The sequence below is a fragment of the Corvus moneduloides genome, chromosome 4 (genome assembly GCF_009650955.1).
Source record: "Corvus moneduloides isolate bCorMon1 chromosome 4, bCorMon1.pri, whole genome shotgun sequence".
Taxonomy (NCBI): domain Eukaryota; kingdom Metazoa; phylum Chordata; class Aves; order Passeriformes; family Corvidae; genus Corvus; species Corvus moneduloides.
The window spans coordinates 10,993,768-11,014,949 of record NC_045479.1 but is presented as its reverse complement, the minus strand read 5'-3'; the positions used below and the strand labels follow the sequence as shown (position 1 = coordinate 11,014,949).

Below are 21,182 nucleotides of genomic sequence, written 5' to 3'. Positions count from 1 at the left end.
AGAAAAATCACCGAGAACATTATATTAGTGGATTTTTAAAATTTATTTTTGTAATGCTCTGTATTAAACCAGGGTTCTTCAGTGGAGGTGTCAGCAGTAGGTGCTGATGCCTTGTCCCGGTCTTAAAATCAAGAGTCATACATGGTTAGAAGGGAAAAAGGGATTTTACCTTGGTATTTATTTTAAGGATCCTTAGGTGCACTACATCCAGGTCAAATGCACCAAAATGCACACCACAATGCACACCCCCAAAAGATCTGGTATAACATTAGAGGTCTTACTAATTAGCATATCTATCAAAGATTCCCCAATGAGAGGCTCAAGTGAGCCCCCCTCCCCAAGGAACCTTCCCCTGGATGGTTCTATCTTGGTTTACAGGATGTGTTCTGGAGAGGACCTTGGGGTCTGGGGCACACTGATCCGTAGCTATGATGCTTCTAAAATGTTTAGTCTCTTAGCTGAACAAACAAGTCCAAGAATTTAGGCAAAAAGCACTAAGAATACAGAAGTTGTAAAAAGGCATAAAAGGGGTATAAAAAAAAAAAAGGCAAAAAATCATCATGGCATCAGTGCAAACATGACTTTTCCTCTATAAACACAATCCCTCTCAGTCTGTGCACTTCCTTGTTGCAAAACCTCAGGACAGATGCAATCAGGACCTCTGAACTCAACAAAATTGGGCTAATAAAGGCAGCTGACTAATAAATAAAAATTCAAGATGCAATCAGGATCTCTAACCTAGACAAAAACTGGCTTAGAAAAGGCAACACCTCAATTTCAAGGCAATTGCTTCAAGCAAATAAAGGGTGAAACAATTGTCTTCATGCAAAAATGTTAGAGAGCATTTCACAAAGATGCTGACTTAAAAATACAGGCTGGAAAATGTCATAGATTTGAACCATATGTGAAATACCACCTAAATATCCTAATCCATATCTTTGTGTATCAAGTAAGCCTTCACTGCCTGTGTACACTGTGGTGGGACATGTAACAGCTCAGGATCTTCTTCATATATGGTTCAAACAATACTGCCTTAGGGACAAAAACTTCTAGAAAGATGTGGGTGGTGGGGAGCTGAGAGAGGGAGTGAGAAAAGGCACTTCCTATAAATGAACCAACCTCCAAAAAAAGCACCAGCTGCTTTTAGCTGCAGGACATAAATCTGCAAGACAGGCACTATCTTACTGGGGATGAGCAGCCTAGGAATAAATCTGCCAGCTTACTGCACGAGCTCTCTTCAGGCCAGCCCTCCAAAATCACTCCTTCGTGAGCGCAGCTCCTCGCGTACTCCAGGAAGGCGGGGCAGTGGCAGTCCACGCCCTGAGGACAGGCACAGATGTCCCTTTCACAGAGGCTGATGTACGGCTCGGGATCCACTCGATGGTGGCACCGGGAGAAGGTCAGCGATGTGCTCAGCAGCTGGCAGGTTTCCAGGACACCCTGCACGAGAAGTGAGGGGCAAAGGGACGGGGAGAGAGCAAAAGGGACAAAATTGCTTCCTACAGTCTCAGGAAGAAGAGGGAAAACTCAACTTTTCCAAACACACCGTCACCACTGTTGTTGAGCAACATCGCGGCTCTTATTTAACACCAGCATGCAGTTCATAATAGTCAAGAGCTAATCGTGAGCTCTACCCATTTATTCACCACATCCATGGACAGACACAGAGGTACATTAATATCCTGATTACTATAGAATGGAGCGCCACTTAAGGGATGTTTCACACAGAAACACAACAGTCAATCAGTCAGCAAAAGGATGGAGGCATTCTACCTCCTTCGGCTTCCCAGAAAAGAACTGGATGGTGTCTGCATTCCCAGGAAAATGCACACAGCAACAGAGGGGAACTGAGGTACGTAGGAAGAAAAACAACCAGATAATCTTTTGGATAACGAGCGACCAGAGTGAGCGTCAGAGGGAAAGATTGAGTCTGACTGAAATCCTAGGAATGAAATTTGTTTTCCACTTCTGGCCACACGCTCCTGCTGGCTTGTCCAATGCACAACAGGTCAATTTAGCTCAGATAAATAGGAGAACAATAGCCCAGGGAAGAAAAGCAATTTGTTCTGCTCTTCTCCTGAGTTAAATCAGCGTGGTGACAGCCACTGTGAGGGGAGGACAGCACAGGGAAATGGGAGGAAGGTATCAAGACCTCTCCTTTCAGACAGCAGAAATCTAAGAGGAAACTTAACTGCATGTGAAACAAAACCTAAAGAAAACTTAGTGTATGATTAAGTTCTCCAGGGGAGGCTCCCAAATAGACTCTTTTGTGCACATTATGCCACAGTTCAATGAGTCTGAGGTCCTCAGTGCAACTTTCTGAAAGGATGGCACTGAGTTTAGGTGAGTGAAAAAACGATTTTCAGAACAACAAAGAGTTGAAACACAACTTTCTTCTTAGTATTTGTCAGTGTTCTATGTAAGCAAATGTACCCATGGTGTATTTTGCAGGTGTTATACGCAGAGGTTAGAGGTGGGGGGCAGGGGGGCACTTCAGGGTAGTTCACAGTAACAATTCATTACTTCTGAAAAGCTTTACGCGTACCTCAGGTGACAGTACATACAAGCTGCTGTGTAAAAAAAAAAAATTAAAAAGCACTTTGTTTTCTCATTTTTTAGGAGATGAAAAATGGAGAGCAAAAAAACCCTATAGGAAAAAAATCAAGATGTCTTCTCTGAATGGCAGCTGTGGTGCCTGTATAGGAAAACTGCTGAGTAGAAAATACCTTTTTATTTTGGCTAAAGGGTGTTTTGTTCAGGTGATCAGCTCAAGCTAGTACATGTCTGAGCCAAGACAGAATTTCTTGCTTATGAAAACAAACCAACCAGAAATGTCTAGTCCATTGGGAATCTATTCCAAGTTTAGCAAAGGGCTCAGGGAACAACCACACGTGCAAAGAGGGTTTTGAGCTTTCTGAGAAAGGTCTCAGGGAACTTAAAACAGTGCTGAGACATGGTGGGCCTTCAGAAATTCAGCTCCAGCCTGGGATAATTCTGATGGCCAGACAGCACCCACCATGCTGAATCAGATGGGGAAAAAAGAAAAAGACTAGAAGAAGGGGAGCAGGACCTTCATCAAGAGTGGTTGGTGCTGCTCTAAGACTACACAGAAGTACAAAAAAGCTGAAAAAGTGCCCTAAGGGTGGAAGTAACAACAACAGAAGCAGCCAAAAAAGCTATTAAAGCAGTACTTGGAGATGAAACTGATAAAACCAAAAGTGAGCTCAGAGCCATTCAGAGGATGAGCAGTACAGCAACTCCTGGATCAAAGCGTTGATCCAGATAGTATCAACTGCAGCAGAAAACCAGTATATGCAACAATCCCATTTAGGGGGTTGAACTAATGAGGTTTCTTAAGGTATTGGCCTATTAATACAACTCAAACAGATAAACTCAGACTGTATATTCCACTAAAAGGAACATTTTAGATGGGAAAGTGACTTAAAAAATAAAGGAGATTGCACACACACAAAAATTAACCCATTTTTCTTATCCTCTAGTTCTTTGGTCTGGACTTGTTCAGTAACAGCATAGCTAAAGGCTGAGCTCTAGCTGATTATCTAGAAACCAAGTGATATATGTTGAAAAGCAACAAACAGTTCATTTTCTCTATGTAAAGGTTTTCTTGCCATTCAAATTTCTTCAGATTTTCCAGTGACATTATACAAAAAAGTATAGCTGAAATTTTCCCATCTTTCAGACATATCTCAACTATCATTACAAATAAGCTGAAATATGGGTAAATTCACACAGATACAAAACAAAAAACAATTCACCATGAGGGTGGTCAAAGAGAGGGTGTGGAACCACCACCCTTGAAGATATTCAAAATGTGAGTGGACAAGGACCTGAGCAGCCTGACCTAGGATGGCCCTGTTGGAAGCAGGGAATTAGACTCAATGACCCCTTCCAACTTTACCATTCTGCAATTTATTCCTATTTTCACTCCTTCCTGTCTTTAAAACTCAGTGGTCAGGCTGGACTAAGAAGAGTCCTTATTCTTTAGTTTGGAGGACAGTGGTGAGTATTAGATATTGGCAGCCTCAGCCACTGCTGTAACATTCCTGCTCATAGAGCACCAGCCCTGGAAGCTGCTCTGCACAAAGAAATGTTTAAACCCAACAGCCTGGAGAGTGAAGCCTCAGGCTGAAACAGTGCTTAGAGTAAAGGTGGCAGCAAGATTAAAATTAGCAGGACTGGCTGCAGCATCTGAAATGCAGGTGAAGGTCGTAAAATTTCTCCCTTCCCTTCTGCACAAGTCCAATTTAAATGTTCCTTTAAATGGGTTGGCGGGGTCCTGGCACTGGCAACCCACAGAGGCCGCAAAACTTGCTGACCTTCTTTCTGCCCCAGGCCCACCACACAGAACTGGAGGTGGAATTTTGTACATTCTTCCCATTTCTGTGGCATTTCCTTCTGCTGCTGCATGAACTGCATTTGTCTACAGCCTAACAATTACCATTAAAGAGACAGAACCTAAAAAATAACAGAAGAAATCATAGACACCCTCTTATTCCCTTGAATTTAAACCCTGTAGTGTGTAGGTACCCATATGGTTTCTCCAGAACATTCAGGAAGAGTAAATTTTGGTGCCATAACTGGGTATAGTTTTTCAGAGAACATATTTCATGGAGAAAAATTTACTCTCCTATCTTTCCAAATAAAAAGCATGCAAACCCAGTATGTTTAGTACACCAAACACTGGCTGCATGTTTGAGCAGACTAAGTAACAACTGAAAGCAATCACTTCCCTTGAATGCTGATTAATCTGATAAAGAAAAATTTGATTTTAGATGTAGTGGGCCTCGTTTTCACCCCTATAATGTATTATCATATTGTATAGAATGATTTGGGTTGGAAGGGACATTAAAGAGCCTCTAGTCCAATCCCCTGCCATGGGCAGGAACACCTTCCACCAGACCAGGTTGCTCTAAGCCCCACCTAACCTGGTCTTGAGCACTTCCAGGGATGGGGCTGGACCTCTGGACCTTTGCTGGACCTGCCTCTGACCCCAACCATAACAAATTATGGTCCAAAGCTGAAAATTTCTACTTGATTTTCCCATCTGCAAATGAATGCTATTTCCTTATTACATATGGAAATATTCCACGGGATAATGGGGGAACTGTTTCTTGCCAACTGCAGTAAGAGCTGAATTTCAGCAAAAGCAGAAATTAGCCAAATTTTAATTTCAATTACTTTGACATCTAACATACTATAGGTATAATTTCCTAGTAAGAGAAGAAAAAAAGGAAACAATACAGTGAAGTCTGGCCTCCACACACCATTTCTATTAGAGGTGAAAGCTAGAAAATAAAGGTAACATATAAGAACACAGTAATCAATTGCAATGATTTAAACCATACACATTTTTGTTTTCAAGGCTGCCTTGTTGCTGTAGTTTTCCAGATCACACATTTGTACTTTCAGATCCATGTTACCCATGCTGTTGGTCATCTTAGAGCCTGTTGAATTGCAGTACTTTGTTGAACAGCCCAAACCAGTAAAAAAATGGATCAGACAATGCAGTGAAGCTCCTTTTCAGTAACTAAACAGCAGCTGCAGAGGGCAGGACATGGTAGGAAGGCTTTCTTCCTCCCTCCAGCACTGCCCAGTTTGGAATGCTCTCTGGATCCCAAGGCAAGGCAGGTAATCACACTCGGTGTGTGTGTGTTTTAGAGGTGGAGGGCAGGGAGAGGCCCTGGCAACAGTGGGGTAAGAGTGTGAGCTGGTTCAAGACTTTTCAGCTGACACACAAAGCCATTAAACAAGACAAAAACCTCAAAAAATATTTTTTCAATGTTTTTTAGGATTTGAAGATAAGGAGCAGCAGGGCTTTCTGATTCCACTGTATAGAATCATACAATGGTTTGGGTTGGAAGAGACCTTAAAGATCATCCAGTTCCAATCCCCTGCCATGGGCAGGGACACCTTCCACTAAACCAGGTTGCTCAGAGCTCCATCCAGCCTGGCCTGGAGCACTTCCAGGGATGGGGCGGCCACAGCTTCTCTGGGCAACCTGTGCCAGGGCCTCAGCACCCTCACAGGGAACAATTTCATCCTAATATCCAATCTAAACCTGCTCTCTGTCAGTGTGAAGCCATTTCCCCTCATCCTGTCACTACAATTCCTGCTAAAAGAAGCCAGAAGCCATCTCTCCAAGGATGCTGTTGGCCGGGGAGCAGGGCAGACAGAGAGGGTAAAGAAAACCACCGACCTACCCAGTGTGGGGGCACTGGGGTGGGAGGAGTGCCTTGAAGCAGAGCTGTTGTTTCCCTCACCTAACAGCTGACTGCCTGGCAGAGAGGGAGGCTGGGAGACCAAGGAGATTTACATTCCTGAAGCTAAGGCAAGCAAACAAAGCACACTATTAAAAAGCCCTACATTCTTCAGCAGGCACTTGTTTGGCCGGACTTCTATTAATAGTGCTGTGTTTATTCTTGCACAGTGAATAAATTAAGGCAATGTTAAATGCTGCGAGCTTATGAACTCACATGAGAGAGAATATAATTTCATTCAGTTTGTGGGAAAGAAAACTTTATCCACAAAGCATCAATATTTAACATGATCTGTACAAAACCCACATTAGTTATCGTTGACCTATCAGACTGGATTTCACCCTGTATGCCACTCCCCAGCCTCAGCTGCAATATTTACACTTTCTAAACACTAAACTTGCCTGAACAGATAAAATTCCAGAGACCACAACCCATCACAAGAACTACCCTTTCTCTACAACTGTAACCAGTTTTAAAGAATCATAGAATAGTTTGAGTTGAAAGGGACTTTAAAGACCAGATAGCTCCACCCCCCTGCCATGGGACTTCCAGGGACGGGGCAGCCACAGCTTCTCTGGGCAACCTGTGCCTCCCCACCCTCACAGGAAACAATTTTTTCCTCATATCCAATCTAACCCTCCTCTCTGTCAGTGTGAAGCCATTGCCCCTTGCCCTGTCACTCCAGGCCCTTGTCAAGAGTCTCTCTCCATCTTTCCTGTGGGCTCCCTTCAGACACTGCAAGGCCACACTGAGGTCACCCCAAAGCCTTCTCTTCTCCAGGCACAACAATCCCAGTTCTCTCAGCCTTTCCTCACAGCAGAGCTGCTCCATCCCTCTGGTCACCTTGGTGGCCTCCTCTGGACTAGCTCCAGCAGCTCCACGACCTGTTGAGCAGTCCTGTCCCTCAAAAGGCCTCAGCCAGGTTGGAACCCCTCATGCTTTGGTGTTTGGCACCAGATACCTTTACTCAAGTCAGGTGTTCAATCAGCCCCAGCCACGGCAGAAACACCCCACACACACCAGCTCTGCCCAAGAAAGAAACATCAGCTGGAGATTTCCAGCCTGAAACCACTGCTATAGCTCCTCAGCCACTTTTGCAGGTAGTGAGGCTGAAGTGCTGAGGGGCACGAGCGTGCTTCACTGAGTTTCACAACACAGCTGAAGCATCCCCATCCAAAAGCTTAATGGAAGTATAAAGAGTCAGAACTTTGCAACTTGTCCAACTCTTAGTTAGCCTTTTCCAGGTTGCTAGGAAACCAGCACTTAGGGTAGCTGGAGAGCAGATATACTGCAGGAAGTGCTACTACTCTTGAGAAATTATCTGAGTCTAGTTTAGCAAGTACTCGTCTACAGGACTTGAATAGTGAGAAACTAACAACTACATTTTGGCCTCAGTTACTCTGGTATAAATCTAAACCTGGCACCCAGGAAATCATTCTGATTTAGAACAGAGTATGTGGAATCAGCAGTCACCCCTTGAGGGGTGAAGGCTGAATTTACCATGACAGTCATAACCTGTTAACACCACATGCTGCAGTAAATATTCAAAGCTACTTTCTTCCCTGAGCTGGTGACCATCTGCCTGCATCCACACCCTGTCTAAAGGAAACAAGGAACTTGTTTGTACTTATAAAAGACAAGAAGAAAAAGGTTGATGCAGCAAAGAGGGTCACAGAGTTGGCCAAGACAAACAGTTCTGTGTTTATTCAATAAATCAGCTCTACTATCTGTATGCATAGCTGAAGGAACTTCCTCCTGGGAAGGGAAATAGCCTGGTGACACAGAGCTTTTGGAACACCAACAGAAAACATCTCTTCTGTCAAAAACAGCCTGGCTGGAGCATCTCCCTGCTCTGCTGACTCCCAAGTATACAAACTACAACACATTCACAAATACCATTTGGGGAGGCGGTGCCCACAGAGGCTTCAGAACTGATGCTTCCCTGCTGGCACAATCAGAAAGGGAAATAACTACCTCATTCTACAGGAATCACTGAAACACACCTTTCCCAAGTAACATCATCCTTTCTTTGGCAGTAACTCACACTTCAGCCTGAAACAAGCTGTTGTTTTCTTGGTTTATCTGTTTGATGTTTGGGAGGGGGGGTTGGGCAGGTGGTTAGATAGATAGATAGATACATAGATATAGCTATGTATAGATATATATAGATATGTTATAGTTTTAGAAAGAACAGGTAGGGTTCAGTGTCAGAGAAAAATTGCATTCATTAATTAGTGAGTAAACTGTTCCTTTCTCAACACCACATGTGAATAAAGCATCAGTCATAACACGAAGCCTCCAAGGTAATTTCTCCACAACTTGATCATACAATCTGATTAACAAAATAAAAAGCAGAAAGGATTGTTTTAAAAGAACAATCACACGGAGCAACAGCTGGAAAGCCCAGTGCAGAAATCCTCCTGCCAGCAGCAGCCAGAACTGCAGGGAGGGCACAGTTATCAACTCAGGAACCACAAGCACACAGCTGCATCCAGCCCCAACCTGGGGAGCACCCACAGACAGCAGGAGCCAATGCTGTGGATGTGCCACTTCCACCTTCTGCCTGCACCTGAGCCTGCTGCACCGCAGGAGGAGCCACAGACAGCCACCATCAGCCCTGTGGGTAACACCTGAGAGGCTGGGCGAGCAGCTTGTTCCAGTGCAGCAGCAAGATCAGTGCCCAGGACAGCTATCTCAAACCACAGAAACCCAACATGGCTGTCTCCAGCACCTCTCATCCTAAGCACTTGCTGGGGGAGTACCATGTTAGGTACAGACGTGGATTCAGGGAAGCACTGCCCTCATTGCAGTCTGCAGCTTCCTCACGAGGGGAAGAGGAGGGGCAGGCACTGACCTCTGTGTGTGACCAGGGACAGGACCCAGGGAATGGCTGGAGCTGTGTCAGGGAGGGTGAGGCTGGGTATCAGGAAAAGGTTCTTCCCCCAGAGGGTGCTGGGGCACTGAACAGGCTCCCCGGGGAATGGGCACGGCCCCAAGGCTGCCAGAGCTCCAGGGGCGTTTGGACACCGCTCTCAGGCACAGGGTGTGCTGTGCAGGGCCAGAAGCTGGACTCAGTGATCTTTGTGGATCCCTTCCAACTCAGAATATTCTGTGATTTCTGTTCTTATGCTAAAGGGCAAGCGAGTTGCCTTTCAGGTAGGGGAGGACTGAAACCAGAATGGCATCTTGCAGCACCAACCTTCTCTGCCATATCAGATGAAATGTTGCAGGTGTTGCTCGGAGTCTGCACCCTCTTGCAGCGCTTGTTTTCACTGTGCAAAGCCCAGGAGTTGGCAAAATCGTAACTGTTCCCCACCAGGGTCCCTGGGAATGAAGAAGAGGAGAAGCAACATGGCAGTTTGAGGGGTTTCAGCAACAACTGGGCATTATTGGCTGCTATTAAGGTGATAGTCTGCCAAAAGCTGTCTTTAAAAATAAAAACTATTGTATCAAACAGATTTTTGCTCCAGATTGACTGTAGGAAAGCCACTACCAGTGATCTGGATTTATTTCTGCCAAGGACCTCTCTGAGCTCAAGGACAGACTAAAGCCTGCAAAGGCAGCTCCTGCCTCCCTCACGCCTGCATGAACATGGTAGGAGTTGCTGCTGGTCAGCTACAATCCACAGAAGCCAAAGCACACCTGCACATCTTCCTACCACTTCAAAGTTGTCAATAAAACACAATACATATCAGAGAGGCAAACAAACCCAGCTGCTTTCTCTAGTCAAAGAAAGCATTAGCACTCCTGATCCCAGCTAGCCTTTATTTTTCTCCTGCCCAAAGCTAAATCTTGTGTGCAAAGAAGCTTAACATGCACCATCACGGTTTGGGCCCATCTTCTTCCTGGGTAAGGTGTCCTGAAGCAGCTCCTCTGTCCCAGGAAAAGCAGCTCCTGGCCAAGGCCTGGCAAGATTTTAATTCATTTTGCATAAAAGCAAAGCTGAATAAGTCTGTATGGCTGCAGCTTCCCGGGACATGCAAACCACCTTTCTGCTGCTCTTGCTCCATCCTTCTGAGAAGGGGGATCCTCCCAGAGAGGGAATGTTTCCTCCACCCTCTTTTGCCACCCATGGCCTAGCTGATTCCAGGACTATCTCTGCTTCCTACTGTAGGTACCTGCTGCTAAACACTTAATTTTGTGACTCTCAGTTGATTTTTAGAACCCTGTTGTGTTGCATGTGAGAATATCAATTGCCAGTGTTAATACATTCCCAAGACCTTAGGCAGAGGATATGTTGAAACACTAGCCTGGCTGTATCTGAAAACCAAAAGAAACCAAAAAGAAACCAATTTTTCCCAAATATGCCTATAGAATATTTAACAACACACATACATATAAAATAAAGATTCCATTGAGCTCCCTGTTTAGTACAAACACAAGGAATATACTGGCCACTCAAACTGTTCCTAAACTATGGGGTAGTCATGAAAACTGCACTGAGAATGCTGAGGCAGAGGTATTAAGACCTGTAGACTTTTTTGTAAACTAGAAATTAGAGGCTTTTAAAGGTAGCAGATATTAAGCCCATAGCAGATATCAAAGGAAGAAGACTCCCAGGGAAAGGGGGTAAAAGGCACAAAATTTTCATCTGTGCAGCCCGGACTTAGCACAAGAAAAGAAGTGCAGCAACAAGAAGAACACAACCCTTTAGCTCACCAAATACTATAAACATTAAAGCAGCAATGCAAGCCAGCCTGAGGAGAAGCAAGGTGCCAAATTGAATCTATTCCCTTTTGTTTGCAGTAAGGCAGCCTTTCCCTAGCAGGTGTGTAACAGGAGCTGGGCTCTGCTCTGAAGCAGTGTTTCTCCAGCCCCGGATGCACATCCATGCCAGGATTCCTGCTGGCAGCTACCCCCAGGGGCTCATTCACCCACAGGCTAAGATTTGAAGGTCAGGACAACTGTTGGCCCTGAAACACTGGTCACCTGTTTTTTCATTTCTCTCCTTCCATGAAGTTTTTTCTTCTGTGCTGCTTGTAAATTCATACCTCTTATGCAGTTCTTTTATGCAACATTTGCATTGTGTGATTTCAATTCTTTGTTTGCTATATTCTGTGACTCACACTTCAAGTAAGTGAAGGGTCTGGAGAGTCAGTCATGTGAGGAGCAGCTGAGGGAGCTGGGGGGGGGGCTTAGCCTGGAGAAAAGGAGGCTCAGGGGGGACCTTCTGGCTCTGCACAACTCCCTGACAGGAGGGGGCAGCCAGGTGAGGGTCGGGCTCTGCTCCCAGGGAACAGGGACAGGACAAGAGGAAACAGCCTCAAACTGTGCCAGGGGAGGTTCAGGTTGGACACCAGGAAGAATTTCTTCATGGAGAGGATTGTCAAGCAATGGAACAGGCTGCCGAGGGGGGTGGTGGAGTCACCATCCCTGTAAGTGCTCAAGGAATGACTGGACGTGGCACTCAGTGCTCTGGTTTAGTTGACAAGGTGGTGATCTCTCAAAGGTTGGACTCAATGATCCTGGATGTCTTTTCCAACCTAAATACTTCACTTATTTGATGAGGCTTCAGGAAGAAAAGTGGGGAGGGAGAAATATCCCCAGCACGTCTGACTGCTCTGAGTAGAGGGAAGAGCAGCTGCCAACACCCCTGGCCTTTCCCACTTGACACCTCCATTTCCTTCTGCTGAACAACTCAAGAAGGGAGAAGAGGAAAGGCAGTAGAAGAGACAACACCACAGCCTAAAAAATAATATGGGGTTTAAGTGGGCAGGTGATGCTGACATAATCTGGCACTGCAATCCCACCACACAGTGGGACTGCCCTTGTCTGCTGCACAGCAGAGGTTTTTTTTGCCTTCTGTCCCTTCTGTGATCACCTCTTCTTCCTCCTGGAAGCACCCAAGATTCTGCAGAAACAACTCCCTCATAGGGCTCATCAGAGCCCTACACCCAGAAACCTTCCATGCAGCCTGGGTGGGACTTTGGCTGAAGCATTTATTTTGCCTAAGACTTGCAGAAAAGGTGTTGAAAATAGAAGTCACAAAACATAATGAAAACAAAGCATTTGGACACAAGCGCTTGAGGAACTGGTGCCTGATATGGACCACAGTACAGACAGATCCCAGCATGTAAACTGGCTGCTCAAGAGTGATGTTCACTCTTCACAGAAAAATCTGTGTTCACTACGATTATCTGAGCCTCCAAATCACCAGTTCCTTCTGAAATGCGAAACTGGCACCAGCTTGTTTACTTTGACACTGATGGTCAGGCAAGCAAAGAATCAGGAATAACCACCTCGTGCTCCAGGCACCGAGGGGGAAGCAAGAGCCATGACCTCCCTCCCTGGACCTCCTGCAGATTTTCCATATGGCCACAGGCCCATCAGATAGCTCTCCCAGGGTCGGTTAACTCATCTATAAAATAAATGCAAGAATTTGGTCAAGACACTACAGTCCTGTGAGTCTTAATTGGTAAATAGAGTCTTAGTTGGTAAATAACCAACTTTCACATGTTCGTTATTTATCAAGCAATGAGGGGGTTTTGTTTGTTAGGGTAGATTTTTTGTTTGTTGTTTTGGGGGCTTTTTTTACATAGCTTTACATGGTTCCAGACAAGCCAAACTATTGGTAAGGCTGCCCAAAAATTGATCCATATTTTGCCTTAAATTAATGATATGAAATAACAACGTCACAGGCTATAAAATGTCTCCTGCCCTCTCCAGTTCAATGAATATAAAATCAATAATATTGAACACAGGAGAGGGAAAGAGCCATCTCCAAAACTCTTCAGCCTAGTGGTGCAGCCACACTCCTCACAACAGAAATGTCTAACTTCAGTTCCAGACCCTGAATGAAGCACAGGGGGTTAGGAATGCAGGTTTCTGGCATCTCAGATGAATGCCCTAAAACAAAGACAGCCTCAACACAAGCCATCTTCTCCTGTACCATTTGTAATCCCCATGGGAATCTATTCCCTTCACTTCCAATTGAAAATGAGATTACTGACTCAGCCTAAACAAAAGCTTTCAACTTGCCTAATATCAAGTTCCTGCTACCCTTTAAAATGCCAAGAAATTTGCATTTCAGAATGACCTAAACTTTTGTTTACTTTCTTAGGCAAAAAAATAAAACATTTATTATCTGCACTACTATCACTGTAAGTTTGGAATGTACTTTAAAAGCTTCTGGTGCCAGGTACCACACACTGAAAAGTCACATATTCACTACTTCTGAAACCTAAAATATCAGATTTTTTCCTTGCAGATACTGCCTGTTTCTATGTGCTCAACTTTTATTGACTCTCCTGTGAATATATATTCATTATATATTCTGTATTTCAGGAGCTTAAGGCTGGAGGATATTGCTGGCAGCTGGAGCAGGCTTTATCCAAAATTCTCCATGGGTATTGCTTCATCATAAACATCTTTGTAATTTGGATACCAGATTCCCAGAAACCTGCTTCCTGCCAGTGCCAAGAAAAACATAATGGGATGCTGGGTTAATTTGGGCTGGGATTTTTTTTTTGTTCCTTCCATTATGCTAGGTGTGTGTGGCATGCACAAATAACAAAAGGATGGAGTGATATCCTTGTGTTGGATTTGAATGACCTGTTTAGCACATTGAGACTTCAAGGATGACCTAGACATCCAAGCACCCATCACAGCAATGGCTGGATGTGGCACTTACTGCCCTGGTTTAGCTGACAAGGTGATGTTTGGCCAAAGGTTGGACTTGATCTTGGAGGTTTTTTCCAGCCTTAATGACTCTGTTGTAAGACTATTAGACACAGACTGAGGCTGCAGGCACTCGGATAAGCTCCAGCAGCTTTGTGAGGCAGCCTCCCTCACGGGGAAGGAATTCCCTCACCATTTCTGCAGGGCAAGAACACGCTCTGAGACCACTCACATGCTGCAGGGCTAAGGGGATTCAGCAACTTGCGCCTGTGTGCACATCCCAAGGAGATTCCAGGATCAAATTGCCTGTGCTGTGTCAGATTTCCTCTGTCATGCTATGTAAGTCATCTCTTCTGGCCTGTGCTTTCAATCCCCAGTTGTAAAATGCTTGTGACAATGGTCAGAATGGTCACAGCCATGGGCTGAAGGTGGCCAAATAGGTATCTGAGCATCTAGAAAGAACTCAGCTTCATGTTTCTGATAGGAGCAAAGGCTGGCAGTTGGAAGTGCATGCTGAGGTCAGAAAGCAGAGCCTGTTCAACTGGCAGGTCTTATAAGCCTTCACAGAAAGGCCATAAAGAACCAGACCTTATCTGGCAATAAAAAGCAGAGGAGAAACCCTTCATTAGGGTCTAGGAGAAAAACAAACAGACAAAAGACCAAACAAAAACCCTAGAAAGCTTCCAAGACATTGCTTTTTATAGTTTAGTTATGCTTAAAGTGTGAGAACAAACTCTCAGGGTTTGGCTTGGTTTGGCTACCATATCCAATAAACAAGCAAGCCCATAGAATATAATCAATGTTGTTTGTCAGTCTGGACAGGACAGGAGCACTTCTCCACAGGATGAGCTGCTGTGGGAACCACGTCAATGGCAGTGACTCAGCACCCCAGCCTGTCTGAAGGGCAGTGTGTCTGCAACTTTGGGAAAAGGTTCCTCCCCCAGAGGGTGGTAGGGGTCTGAACAGGCTCCCCAGGAAAATCATCACAGCCCCAAGGCTGCCAGAGCTCAAGGAGCATTTGGACAAAACAGTGGGATTGTTGGGATGTCCTGTGCAGGGCCAGGATTTGCTAATCCTAGTGGGTCCCTTTCAACTCAGGATATTCTATGAACTCCAAAACCTACTGGAGAGGGTTTTTGGGGCATTCAAGAACTAACACCTAAGGCTCTCAAAGCTGGGTCCCACCAGTGTTAATTTACCAGGGTATCAACTTTATTCTCATCACTCAGAGCTCCAGGACCTCAATAGCTGAACACCCAAAATGTACACAGAAAGAATGTGTACACTTATTCTCTCATCAGATTCTCATCACTTCTCCATTTCCACGCTAAAAACACAGTGAGGAGTCCTAAGAGCATCATGACAACAGGACATTTGAATAGACTATAGAACTGGAGTATAAATATATCAAGAGAAAAGAAAAGCAATTACAGTGTTCATTAAGTTTTAAACACCCTTCTGTTCATGCCTCCTTTATTTACTCACTGTAAGTGGTAATATCCACTCACAGAGCAGGTGCTTTGCCTCTTCTTTCACCACCACCCTAAAAACAATCCAAATATAAACAATGAAGTTCTATATCATACTCCACTTTCTTAAGGGAAAAATAGGACTAACTCTGCTATTTAACCACAATCATTTCTTTCCCTAAAATACGGAAAAAACATTTTCATTTGTTTCCATTGCATGTTATTCTGAAGCTCAAAGATCTTAACACATCTCTTATCAATATAAATCCATCCCAGAAATCTGATTTATAACAACTGAGGCCCGAATCTGATAAATTCCAGGTTTTTAACAGGAAGCAGTGGACACACCAACAGGAAAGTTCAGTCTGCTGGCAGCCTTAAGGTAACCCTTCACTGCCCTCAGATCCCCAAGTCCTTCCACCAAGCTCACATCCTGGGATAAGCTGACCTTTAGGAGATCTAATCAGGCTGAAAAGAGAACAATTAAAATCTTCAGTGAAAAGAAAAGGGTAAACTGCTTCACAGGCTACCAAGAGGCTGCCTACTTTTTCTGTTCAAAGAATATTACCTCTCCCAGCTCTTTGTGTTACCCCCCCCCCCCGCCCCCCAGCCTGGAAGCTAGATTCAACAGTATATTAAAAAAATTTTACCTGATTTGTTTCATAACTGATTTACTTGGAGCAAGTTAAGAAATGCTCCAGTGAACCAGCAGAGCTTCCAAGGAGACAAACAGTGCATGGGTGTAGTGACATCCCTCACTGATACAACAAATTCAAGCATAATTCAGTCTAATTCCTTCTAAATTAGTTTAAATGAAAGGTCTTTTGTACCACTGGAAAAACTGGCAGAATTGCTGACACACAGTTCTATTCTTCAGGCTAAAATCACAGATCTGTGTATCCACACAGGTGGATTAACTGATAAACACAAGGAAAGCCCTGACTTCTGTAAGGTACACAGAGAACACATTTTCTCTGTCACCTTCTCTATTATTTTACAGCTCCCCCAGGCAGTGACCTTGTCATGGACTTCATTACATTCCAAAATCTGTGGCTCTGAATGGACTGGGTTTTTTAAGAGGGAGGATACAGTCTCCAGCATGTAGAACAAATACAGCATGAAACACATATAAACATGAGCAGCAGAGGGGCTTTTTCTACATTTGAACAATCCAAAGCATTACAGTCTCCTTTTTTGCTCCTGCTTTTTCTAAGAACCTTACTACTATTTACTGTCTCAAGAAAAAGCCATAAACTTCATATCTCATCTCATTCAGACATCCTGGCAAGCAGTTCTGTGACCAGAGTTTGTTTCTTATTATTTACATTGCCAGAGGATTAATCATTTTAACATAACATGAGATCTCTCTTTTTTCTGTACACTGAAGCTATGCTTACATATCCCAAATGCCAGTAGGAGACATCTCTGGAGCACTGCCAGGCTCCTTTCCAAGCTGCTTTGCCTCCCCTTTCTATTTCCTTAATCATTTATTTTTAAGACACACTTTATCAATCTAATATATTAACGCATTAACTAACTTCAAATTTCTCCTCTTCAGGTAAGTGATTGGAATTAAAAGACACACCGAAATACACAAATCAAGACCAGTCCTTCAAAGTCTCATTCAGGGCTTTTCAAAAACTCTGTGGTGACAGAGTTTTCACCTGCACTGACAGACTTCACACAAAGGTGTACGAAGCAGCAAAAGAAGTCTTGCCTCTCATTCTCACCAGGAATTGGTGTGATAGAAGGTGCACACCCCCAATCCAACAGCCCTTACAGATAGGGAAATGTCAATAAAAGGTAACCCCTTTATAGAACAGCATCCCATGCCAAACCTGCAAGCTGCAGGAATTTAATCTTCTGCTCTTGCAACACTATCCATTCTTACTACCTCTTGGCTAATTCATGAAAAATTAGTAGTTGAATCAATGGGTATTTCACACAGCTTTTTTGCTGGGTCTTCTTCTAGCCAGTCTCCCCGCATGAATTAACCTGTAGCTTTAGCTTTGCATTTGGAAGTTTCAAGGTTTCTAAACATGCTACATTCAGAAGCCTGGGCTTTCCTCAGGAATGAGATGTGACAGCAATTTCCTTTCAGGAGAAAGGAAGATGAAAGGACTTAGTCAGACAGCTTTTCAGCACACCAAGTTGAGGTACCTGACAGGTTCTGTAGAAACATTTTGCTGGCTCAGCAACATCTTTATTGAATCACCCAGCAGGAAAAATGTGCAGAGTATCCATTAAAATACAATCAGTTAGTTGTAACCTTACCTTCCCGAGCTCTGAAGTCATCCTCAAGGAATTTATTAAAATTGCCACACAACCCACAGGTCTTATTATAGTGCTTTTCTTGAAGGAGTATCTGAATGTTTCCAGTGGCATCAATCTTCACCACAAAGCCGTGCTCATCGCTGGATATTTTATAATAACCTGCCTCCTTCTCTATAAATATACCATTGGAGGCAAAAGGTATGGAAACCCTGTGGAGAAAAAACAGGAAACTCTCAGCATGTGACACACAAAACCCATCAGGTTGTTTTCTGCTGGAATAATAGTTCCTACAGGTACCTTTTGTCATCCTGCATCACAACTCCATCTAAAGAGAGGCGAAGATTGAAATATTCTCCGAGATACACAGAGAAACCAATTTTCTCCCCATCCTGGTAATCACCTGAGGAGATGAGACACAACCAAATACTCTTAGTTCTGGGACTCAGGAGGACAATCTGTAGTCAGTAAAAACTTATTTTAAATTATGACCAACACAGAACAGTTATTAGTGAATATAAAATAATCTACCAAAGCAGTTGGTATGAAAGTAATATATCGTTTTGGTACATATATCATCACTTCTATCCCCAAGAATAGCTCTGCAGAGGCCCATGCTAATTCCAAGGCCTTCTGTCCTGGAAGGTGGGAGTTTCCTTACTGGTGTGATTTAGCATACAGATAAAATTAGTTCTACAGGGTTGTATAGTTCATTCCTGGACTCAGCTTTCACTCAGCCACATTTCCCTGAAAAATTCAAAATTAATAAAGGTTTTCTCCTTTTTAGAAGGGGTAGTAAGAAAATCCCTGTTTTTCAGCAACTTATTTATGTGTGAGCTACATTACCAAGGGATAACAGAAGCCTCATATGTAATCCCACTTTCCAAAACAAGCCCAAAAAAACCCAATACAAGCCACAAACAAACAAAAAAACACCCAACCAAGACCCTTTTTATGCAGTGGTCCATCCTATCTGACAAAGGGCAACTATTTGCCTTTTTTTCCAGTGATGGAACCCAGCTCAGACTCACCTAAGAGCGTGAAGGAATGCTTGTGACAGTCCCCAGCAAGGAGGTAGCTGCAGTCCCCAGCAAAACTGTACAAGGAGCCATCAAATGTTTTGATGTGGTCATTCCCAAAAAGGCTGCAACGGGCAACTGATGACTCCTGAAGTGAAGCACCTGATAGCCCTGGATATCAAAACACATCATTAACTTGCAACTTAAAGCAATCATTTTGCAGTTCAGGAATTTCTCTGCTGGAATTTATCCCCACTGATCACTGCGTGTCCTGATAGCTTCTAGCAGACCATGAGCCTGGCACGGCACTCCATAGGATGACAGATTCTTTTCATATATTAGTGAAAAGCCTTTTTTTGCTTTGTCTCCACCAGCCCAAACCTTGCAAGGGTAATTTCAGTCCTGATCCTTCGAGGAATCATGTGTTCATTTGTGCCTGCCTGCAATCCCACCAAAGCCTATAAGGCACTAGGACAGCCCCATATCTTGTTCAAACATCCCTGACCTTCAGGGAGTGTTTGGGACTCAACACAGTGCCTGTTTCAAGGTAAACAGACAAAAGGAATGACTTTATTGATGCCTTCAGCATGGTGAGAATAATCCCTGAGCCACTACTGCAGGATTAAATGGGCAAAAAGGGGAAGGGGGGCTCATATCTCACTGAAAAAATAGTGACAATATATTCTAGTCCAAACCTGTTTTCTTACCTGTGATTACAGTGGCCAGTAGTAAGTTTGTTTCCAGCACTGCTAAGAGGAGCATCTGTTAAAAACCAAAAAAAGACAGTTTAGAATATTCTTAGTTTGGACACAGTCTGTTTCACAACTCCTCATTATTTTCTATCCTTTCTTTATAAAGAAAATTATTATTGAGGTTCTGCAACATTTCAGAAAGCCATAAGCCATGCAGACAGCCATGGTAATTCAGCTGCCTTCCATCCTGCTTTAACTTGGTAATCTAGGAGAGTTATTAATTATTCTTTGCCCACACTTTCATTTCTCATGGCAGGGAAGTCAGCTACCTCCATGGGAAATGGCACCCAACACAGACACATATTCCGACTCCCCTCAGTTTACACCCTGCACACGAAGCCCTTCAACACACAGCATTATTCCTCAGCCAGCCTGATGTGAAGAAGCACCCCAGACTGGCTCAGCCAACCTGGCTCCAGTAGAAGTCACCTCTGCTGCACAAGATTTGCACCCTGCCCAAACATCCATGGAAGGAAAGAAAGACTATACAGGTTTTGCACCAGCCAGCAGGTTTGCTTGGCAGACCACTGTAAGCACAATCCACTGATTTCAGGGTGATAACGTGCTTGAGATAAGGGGCAAGAAGGAATGGGAGGAAACTGTGCAGAGATTAGAGACCCAGAGTGAAAACTTTCATTCACCAAAATCAGTTTTAGCATTGCTTCCTCCTTTCTACAACCAAAACATCAGCCTTTGTTTTCCATATAAACTACCTCCAGGATGACCAGGCCTTTAAAAATTAATAATAATAATAGGATAGGAGGGTCATGAAGATAGTGAACTACATGTGTTCTGTGGCCAAACATCAACAGTTAAAGATGAAAACTGTAGGGAGCTCCATCTAAGGGAATTAATTTCAGTGATCATATAAGCAACTAGAGAGGCTTAAATATACCAAAGTCAATACATTAATGCCAGAAGACCAGACACACCTCTTCCTAAAGGAACCCTCCAATTAAAGACTACAATGCATTTTGCAAAGACAAATTGAGATTTCAGGTATAGACACACACTTCTTATTGCTATTAGTCATGTAGGTCCAATTCACAGCCACATAAATAAACACTGAGTTTGACTTATTTACACAAGACTGGAAAAGAAAGATCTACTCTAGAATTCAGTCTAATATAATGCTGCAAATCCCTCACTGACATAAGGCTGCAAGATAGCTCAGAAGTGGCAACTGCATGGCAATGCAACTACAAAGAATGGTGAAGAAAACAGTAGGCATTATTCTCAGATTACACACTTGCTACTGTATTTTTGGTGCATGCACAGCATTATTGTGATGAATCAGACACGGCTGTTCTTTGTTAACCCTTCTGTTTTCCAGAGCAGGTAGAGAAAAAAGGCAAGGTGTAAACCCCTTCCCGTCAGTCCCCTTCCACCTCCCGCTCTATTCTGAACTGCAGATGGAGTTTCCCCAAGTTCTAACGCAGCAGGTGCCACTAACAAATCAGAATACAATCCAGTAAGATCTGCCAGTATAAAACCCTCTCCAGTTTTCTCACTGGCTTAATTAGAAATGAATGTACCTTCTTCTGTGCGAGATTCCTCTTGCACATGAGCAAGAAACTCCGCCAGTTTCCACCTATAGCTTACACCACCATTGTTCCCCTGTTGCTTCAGAAGTCAGGATTGGAATGGCTTTGGTCTGAAGTCCCTTGTTTTTGTACAAGCCAGGAACTCTTGTCCATTTAAGAGGAAAGATAAAAACCCAGACGTCACATCCGCCTGATTCTCAAGACAATAGATTAAATTGCTATCGTGGAAATC

General features: G+C 43.8%; 1 protein-coding gene across 1 annotated transcript in view; it reads right to left on the bottom strand.

Moving 5' to 3' along the window:
* Window positions 1-20,971, bottom strand: part of VWF (von Willebrand factor) — a 123,487-nt gene extending 102,516 nt beyond the window's left edge. Inside the window, 7 exon segments of the mRNA XM_032105904.1 lie at window positions 1,224-1,440; window positions 9,478-9,602; window positions 17,639-17,847; window positions 17,936-18,038; window positions 18,667-18,825; window positions 19,362-19,416; window positions 20,942-20,971. Of these exon segments, the coding sequence (XP_031961795.1) occupies window positions 1,224-1,440; window positions 9,478-9,602; window positions 17,639-17,847; window positions 17,936-18,038; window positions 18,667-18,825; window positions 19,362-19,416; window positions 20,942-20,971 (898 nt within the window).
* Window positions 20,972-21,182: the final 211 nt, after the last annotated feature.